The following is a 7,695-nucleotide window of genomic DNA, read 5'->3' as shown; positions in this document are numbered from 1 at the left end:
AAGGGAACATTGGAAAGGACAATGACACAGCGGTTCGTACCTTCAAAAAACAGGTAGCGAAGCGCCCCATTGCTTACAGTCTCTGCAAAACCATGAAAAAGAGAAAAAAAAGCTTGTGAGTGTGTTGAATGTGGGATCATATCGCAAAAGAGAGCGAAAAAATCTTAAACAAAAGGAATAGCGTAGGAAAGAAAGCATAAGCATCCAAGAAAATCGCACTTTCAGACTGTATTTGTCCGCTTAAATCTCAGCTCTCGCATCTTACTGGCTTGTGTTACTGTGTTCTTAGTGTATTTTTTGTGGGTTTGATTAATTTGAATCTTTGTGCATGAGTGTGACAATCTTGGTGTTTAAGAAATTTTCTCAAGTATGCGGCTGGTGACGAGAATATCGGGATTCTTCAAGCTTGTGTTATTTTATTTGTTGGGTTCTCTGGTTTTTGAGTTTTTCTTGTTGTAAATGCCTGATTCTTCCATTGATAAAATTATTCTTTGCAATACTGTGTGATAATGACATTCAGATCTCTTCGCTGTTCATTTCAGTATTTACAGTCGCAACTTTTAAGTTTCTTGCTTCAGTTTTTGTATTTTCGTAAAAGTATCTTTGGGTCAGCAGAGAATTTACTCATAATGTTGCCGTTACTGGGATTTTTTTAATCAACGTGTGCTTATGCTGCATTACTGCTTGATGGCTTGAAAGAAACATAAGTATATGGTTTCAATTTCTTGCAACTAAGTTAAAACCACTCTAGTTGATTGTTTGTTCTTGTCGGTGTTTGTCATCCGCATAGCTCTAGGACAAGACTCCGTTTGTTTTGTTTGGTTCAAAACACACGCCCTTCAATTTCCCGGGATTGTTGTGCATTCGAGAACTTGAGAGATTGTGAAAGGATTCAAATGCAGCGAGATTGGTGACTTTACAAAAGAACCTGACTCATCACTGTAGTTTCTTGCAATGGAAGCTTTTGTGGGAGAACAACCTGGAAATGAACTCGAATATGCAGGTATTTGGCCATTTCAACCTAAAAATTGTCTGAGAGAAGATGTTTTTGCTTTCTCGATGTACCATCACACCATGTTTTGTTTTGTACAAATGCTTCTCTTTCAATGTAATTTGTGCAGCAAAATGAGACGTAGATCATTAACTTGGTGTCCTATTTTTCAGAGTTATTTTTTCAGATCATTTTTTCTAAAAGATTAGCATTCTTGTGTGAGTTTTGGAAGCTGTATGGCTACCTTTTGATGGATTTGGATTTCAAATTTTTAATGCACATTCACTCAAATTATTTGGCTAATTTTTAATGTATTCAAAATTCATCTTCACTTTTAAAACATTTTTCAACAAAACCAAGACATTTCAGATCTCAATTATTGGAGTAATTTTAAATCTGAACTTTCAAATCCATTGTTTAGATGAAGTCCTTCAATCCAAATGGAGGCTAATAAAGGGAAGTACAGCTGTGCAAGCAACATAATTTTATGATTTAAATCAGTTCAGTATATTCCTACATTTGTAGCCGAGAGCAGATGGATGGGTATTGGTGATTTTTAAAGCCAAAATGAACTATTCTCTTGCTAAAAAAAATTATCACTGCCTGTATTAAAGTGGTGTAACTACAGTTTCAACAGGTGAAGTATGGCGTGGAACAAGTGTTGGAAAAAAGAGGAGCAGATGTCTATACTTGCCTGATGATAAAAGTAACTTGGAGAGCTCAGATGTTCATCCTGAATTACTTGGTGTTCAGCCCTACTTGTTCAAGATGGATAACAATCCCGGTATAGCTGATGACAAAGCTTCTTCAATTTCAGCAAAATATGATTCTTTTGCTGCTGATTTTGAAGATCCATGGATCATTGAAACAACCCAAGATTCAAGTAAAATTTATTGTTTCTTTCTTTTTTAATGTAAGAAAACCAATGCAATTTGGTTATCTGATTGTGTACATGCCGACAAATGATAGGTGATCTGAAGGAAAAGAAGACAAAGTTGAAAGCTTTTGATTTAAACAGAAGACCATTTGTTTTACCCTGTGGAAAGAAGAATGTCTTTTCGAAAAATATAGAGCTTGATATCAATGACGCACTGAATATAAATGCAGATCGGGAAGATCAAAATACAGATGAATTTGACACACAAACTGGGGAAAAGGTGGAATTTGAGGAGGGAAAACTTGCTGGATCTTCTACTGTTGCTCTTATGGAAGACACCGGCAGGCACATGACTGACATAATGGAGACAGTGTTATTCGATGTGCATTTGACTGTTCAAGCTAGCTTTCGAGAAGAACATGTCCCATTTGTTTGTTTAACGAGTCATGGGAATGGCAAACCAATCCTAGGATATCCTCTTGAAGTTGGAATATTAAGTGACAGTTGCAATACTTTTCTTCCTTTTTACGACAGAGGGAGCAGTAGATTTCATGGACTTGTTTGGAGAACTTGTAGGAGGACACCTGTATGTTATGTCACGAATTCCCATTTTTATACCATCTCCAAGAATGTGCGAAACAAGCGAGAGAAGCTACCGAAGAATCCATATCATTCCAAGAAAGCAGAGGTAGTATTGACCAGAGCTTGTGTTCCTGTGGAATATATATTTGGTAAGATACTCAAAGCAGTTGGTAAGGTACGATCTTGAGCGAAAACCTATACTTTAGTATCAAGTCAGAACTGAATAGATTGTAGCTAACTTCATGTTTTGTCTCTGAAAGTTGCCTCAGTTTGCTATTTCGTTCTTGCTTTTCTAGGATCATGTTTAAACTATTTACTTTTTTAATCAGTGTCTTAGTCCAGATCTTCTGTTTCATAGTTGTTCAATCTCTTGTTCCATGTGTATAGAAGGGAGGAGGGGGGAACCCAAGATTTGGATTGAGAGGGGGCGACCATCAGCTACTCAGTAGGCCCTTGCATGTTCATGTGAGTTGTGTCATTAGTACACGGTCATTCATCTAAATGCAAATATGAAAAATGACGGGTATTTAATTCCATGGTATAATTTCTTGAAATTGTCTATGTTGAAAAACTCCAATCCCATGTACCGAAGACTGTTCAAGTACATCAAGATTAAATATAACATTCAAACAAAAGTATCTTGTCTATTGAGCATACTTCCATAATCATGAGGATCTCAACATGCAAAAACATCCAAGCTGGCACATTCATGCTCTTCAAAAATGCCTTGCTAAATATAGAATGCTGTTACCAAAATACTTCTAAGGCGCAAGACTTGTCAAGACTTCATGCTGTCTCAACATGGTACCAATCTGAGGTGAGGTGAAGAAACTTCTCTGCTTGGTTCTAACATGATCCACAATTGATACCAGCTTTCCTAGTCCAATGATTATTTGTAGACCACAAATTTGAGCAAACTACAAAAAAAATGTTTCTTCGTCTTGTTGCATGATCTTGCCTCCCAAGCGTGATTTCAAAGACATGCATCAATATTGCCAGTACATGATGTATAATCGTCTGACTTTGAAAAGAACAGAACTTCCTGAAGAACTTCGTAAATGGCTTTGGATTCAGGATGTGATTGATCCCCTACTAGAAACTCATGAAACTCGCCTTCAACCTCTATGGAACTAGACCCTCGGGTCTTCTTAACACCTTTATCTCTCATCATACTTCTAGTCATCCTTACATCACTCCATTTACTCTTGTTAGCACATAAGCTTGCTAAAAGTGCATAGATGCCACTATCTTTTGGATCCAAATTCATCAGCTTTTCCGCAGCAAACTTCCCTAACTCGACATTTCCATGCATTCTACAACCGTTCAAAACTGCCCCCCAGATAGCTTCATCTGGTTCCAGAGGCATCAATCTTATCAACTCACGAGCCTCATCCAAGAGCCCAACTCTGCAAAATAAATCGATCACACAAGCATAATGTTCCATAGCAGGAACTAAACCATACAACTCCATGTCCTGAAAATAACCCCAACCTTTCTTGACTAATCCACCATGAGCACAAGCTGACAAGAGACCGACAAATGTGATATCATCAGGCTTGAATCCCAAATTTATCATACTTTCAAAAAGATCGAGAGCCTTATTTGCATGACCATGAGATGCATAAGCGACAATCATTGAGTTATAAGACACCAAGTCTCTCTCTCTCATTGCATCAAAGATCTCCCTGGCAATGTCAATGTTCCCACACTTAGCATACATATCAATAAATGCATTACCTAGTATTACAGTTAATGGAATTCGTTTTTGCTTAACATAGTTATCATGAATCCGCTTGCCTATGTCCATATAACCGGATTGAGCACAAGCTGAGAGCACAGAAACCAAAGTACTCTCCATGGGATTCAATCCTTGTCTCTCCATTACATCATACAGTCCCAAAGCCTCCATAGGCTTATTGTTTTGCGAGTAACCAGCTATCATTGCATTCCACGAAATTACATTCCTCTTAGGCATCTTATCAAAAAACTCACGAGCCAACTCGACATCCCCACTTTTCCCAAGTCCATTAACCATACTAGTCCACGAAAACACGTCCTTGACTTCCATGTTATCGAAAATCTCTCTAGCCTTTGCTAATCCCCCACACTTAGCGTACATATCTAATGCAGCATTCATCACATTCAAACTAAATCTCACTCCTTTCTTTTCCGCAAACGCATGAATCCGCTCCGCAACCCTCAAATCCCCCTTCCTGGCACATGCTGAGAAGACAGTCACCATTGTCACCTCATTAGGATCCACTCCACTTCGACACATTTCGTCAAACAATTTCAAGGCTTCATCAGCCAATCCATTTATCACGTTTCCATTTATCATAGTAGTCCAAGAAACCACATCCATTTCTTCACTCTCACGAAAAATCTTATCTGAAACAACTAAACTTCCACTCTCACAATAAAAGTGAATCAAACCATTTTTAATAATCACATCTCTCGCAGATCCGACTTTCCAAATCCTACAATGCACTGAATGTCCCACTCTAAAATCTTCCAAACCCCCACAAGCTTTCAGCCCAAAAACATAGCTTCTTTTATCCATCTCCACACATTCTCTAACCATTCTCACGAAGTAACGGAAACCCATTTCATGGAACCCATTTTTTACACAACCCCTGATAACAGTATTCCAAACATACGCGTTAGGCTCAAGAATCTGCGAAAAGAGGGCATTTGCGTAACGGAAGTCGCCATTTTCGTCCAGGGCAACAAAAGATAAGAGTCTGCTGACAGGAAAGAGGTGAAAAAACATGGCAGTGCGTGTCATTTGAGCTTGAATTTGCTTTGCTTGGGACATGGAATTGCAGGATTCTATGAGAAGGAGAGTTGGGTTTGTGATTTTGAGGTTCGGGTTTGGAGTTGAATTCCATTTCTTGGAGTCCGAGGAGAAGTTGGCAAACGTTTGTACCGGGAAAATTTGTTTCGCTGAAGGCAGACGAAGTAGTTTCATGTGCAGCGCAGATCATGTATCTCCGGTGGAATCTTCATTTATTATTATTATTGTTCTTACGTTTTGAATGGAATATTTGATTTGAGAGAAAAATTAAATGATTAGATTTAAATGAATCCATGAACTAAAAAATTTGGAATTCACTATATTAAATTTAAAATTTACTAATTACAAAACCTTTTTCATAAATAAAGCCGGATAAAAAATCTATCTCACAAATATTATTTTTTATTATATAGATTAAATCGACATATCTTATAATTATAAATATAAAACACCGTATCACAAAAAAGTCTAATATAAAAAAGAATTAGATGTGAAATTCAAATTCAACAAATATTTCTGTTCAAATACACAACTGTTTTATTAACCAACTTAAAACCATAGAATGCTCGACTCATCCTCAACTCGAATACCATGCTATCAAAATTAACTTTTCAAATTTCCTATTTATTTACATAATTAGTCATATAAGGATGAGTAGGTCTCTTGTGAGACAGTCTCACGAATTTTTATGTGTGAAATAGGTCAACCTTACCGATATTCACAATAAAAAATAATACTCTTAGCATAAAAAATAATATTTTTTCACGGATGACCCAAATAAGATATTCATCTTACAAAATACGACCCATGAAACCATCTTACACAAATTTTTGTATATAAGAATTTTTGCACAAGCTAAATCAACTTCAGCTTGGAAAACCACTTTTGTTTTTAGCCGTTTTGGCCCCAAAATCTCCGGCCGCGAGAAGAGACGAGATGATGCAGAGATGGAGCTCCGGCCTCCGCTCGCGGACCGCTCTACTCTCCAATCCCGAATTCTACTGCCGCCGCCAACGTCAACCTTTCGATTTTGATCGTCTCCTGCACACCTCTCCTAGAAAGTTACTCCACATTTCCCAAATGATTGGCCATTCCCTAATTTGCCCCAATTTTAAACCCTTTCTCAATTCCCCTCCATCTCCTCAACTTTCTCACTAGATTCTTTTTCCTCCTGCTGTCTCTGTGTAAGTATAACTTCAACCTCACTCTTTCTTGTTTTTCTTCTCACGTCTAGACTGTGTCGGCAAATAAATGAGGGGGACCAGTCAATACATGCATTAAAAACGTGGGACCAACAAGTGGTATCAGAGCATTGGTTTAAAATTTCTTAAAATTCTGAGTATGCTCTGTGGTTGCAGCCTAGACTGATCTTCCACATCAGAAAAGATTTTTTGAGATTTTTTATTTAAGGCGAGATTATTTTGTCCGGTCTACTAAAATTGTTGTAGACATAATGGCGAGAAGGTACGAGATAGCAAAGTTCAATGGAAGCAATTTTATGCTGTGGAAAATAAAGATACAAGCAGTTTTAAGAAAGGAGAATTGCTTGGCGGCTATTGGAGATAGACCGGTGGAGATTACAAATGATGGAAAATGGAATGCGATGAATGAAAATGTCGTTGCCAATTTACATTTGGTAATAGCAGACGAAGTTTTGTCAAGTATCTCTGAGATAAAAACAGCCAAAGTTATCTGGGATACTCTGACAAAGATGTACGAGGTCAAGTCTCTACACAACATGATTTTCCTAAAGAGAATGCTTTATACTCTTCGGATGGCGGAATTCTCATCGATCACCGACCATATCAACACACTAAATACCCTATTTGCCCAACTCAATTCCATGGGGCATAAAATAGGGGAAAATGAACGTGCGGAACTTCTACTTCAAAGTCTACCAGATTCATATGATCAACTTATCATCAACATTACTAACAATATTCTTATGGGTTTTCTAATATTCGACGATGTCTTAACTGCGGTTCTCGGAGAAGAAAGCCGGCGCAAGAATAAGGAAGATAGGTTGGTAACCTCGAAGCAGGCAGAGGCGTTGCCGATGATAAGAGGAAGATTTATGGACCGTGACTCCAGTGGGAGCCAAAGACGAGGTAGATCAAAGTCAAGAAGTAAGAAGAAAAAATATTTACTGCTTTAAATGTGGCGGTAAAGGGCACTTCAAGAAAGAGTGTACGAGTATTGAAAAAAGTTTTCAAGGAAATGTGGCCAGTGCTTTAGGCAGTGGTGAAATATTATTCAGCTAAGCAACAACTGTTGTAGAAGGCAGACACAAATTTTGTGATACATGGATTATGGATTCAGGAGCGACGTGGCACATGACGTCTCGGAGAGAATGGTTTGATCATTATGAACCAATCTCATGAGGATCTGTATTCATGGGAAATGATCATGCCTTGGAAATCGCTGGGGTCGGTACTATCAAAATTAAAATGT

The 7,695-nt window shown here is 37.9% G+C and overlaps 2 protein-coding genes across 3 annotated transcripts; one reads left to right on the top strand and one right to left on the bottom strand.

The window, feature by feature from the left end:
• The first annotated feature begins 269 nt into the window (after positions 1–269).
• LOC140807532 (uncharacterized) lies at positions 270–2,791 on the top strand. 2 transcript variants are annotated; one of them, XM_073164427.1, is made up of 3 exons: positions 270–1,003; positions 1,629–1,874; positions 1,961–2,791. In XM_073164427.1, the coding sequence occupies exons 1-3, from the start codon at positions 955–957 to the stop codon at positions 2,635–2,637; spliced, it is 972 nt and encodes a 323-aa protein (XP_073020528.1). In that variant the 5' UTR covers positions 270–954; the 3' UTR covers positions 2,638–2,791. The 2 variants fall into 2 exon arrangements, with proteins under 2 accessions (XP_073020528.1, XP_073020527.1); XM_073164426.1 differs by having other exon boundaries at positions 1,620–1,874.
• Positions 2,792–2,962: 171 nt separating this feature from the next.
• Positions 2,963–5,451, bottom strand: LOC140807531 (pentatricopeptide repeat-containing protein At2g22410, mitochondrial-like). The gene has a single exon (XM_073164425.1). It carries the CDS (start codon positions 5,416–5,418, stop codon positions 3,424–3,426), a length of 1,995 nt encoding a protein of 664 aa, XP_073020526.1. The 5' UTR covers positions 5,419–5,451; the 3' UTR covers positions 2,963–3,423.
• Between the last annotated feature and the right edge of the window lie 2,244 nt (positions 5,452–7,695).

Source organism: Primulina eburnea, chromosome 12 (assembly GCF_022965805.1).
Source record: "Primulina eburnea isolate SZY01 chromosome 12, ASM2296580v1, whole genome shotgun sequence".
Lineage (NCBI taxonomy): Eukaryota > Viridiplantae > Streptophyta > Magnoliopsida > Lamiales > Gesneriaceae > Primulina > Primulina eburnea.
Note: the sequence above shows the minus strand (reverse complement) of the source record. Positions and strands in the feature narration are given on the sequence as shown.

Coding starts and splice junctions, on each gene's coding strand:
- LOC140807532 (XM_073164426.1), top strand. CDS start 955: ATGGAAGCTTTTGTGGGAGAACAACCTGGAAATGAACTCGAATATGCA. Junction 1,004..1,619: donor AAATGAACTCGAATATGCAG/GTATTTGGCCAT, acceptor GTGTAACTACAG/TTTCAACAGGTGAAGTATGG. Junction 1,875..1,960: donor TGAAACAACCCAAGATTCAA/GTAAAATTTATT, acceptor GACAAATGATAG/GTGATCTGAAGGAAAAGAAG.
- LOC140807531 (XM_073164425.1), bottom strand. CDS start 5,418: ATGAAACTACTTCGTCTGCCTTCAGCGAAACAAATTTTCCCGGTACAA.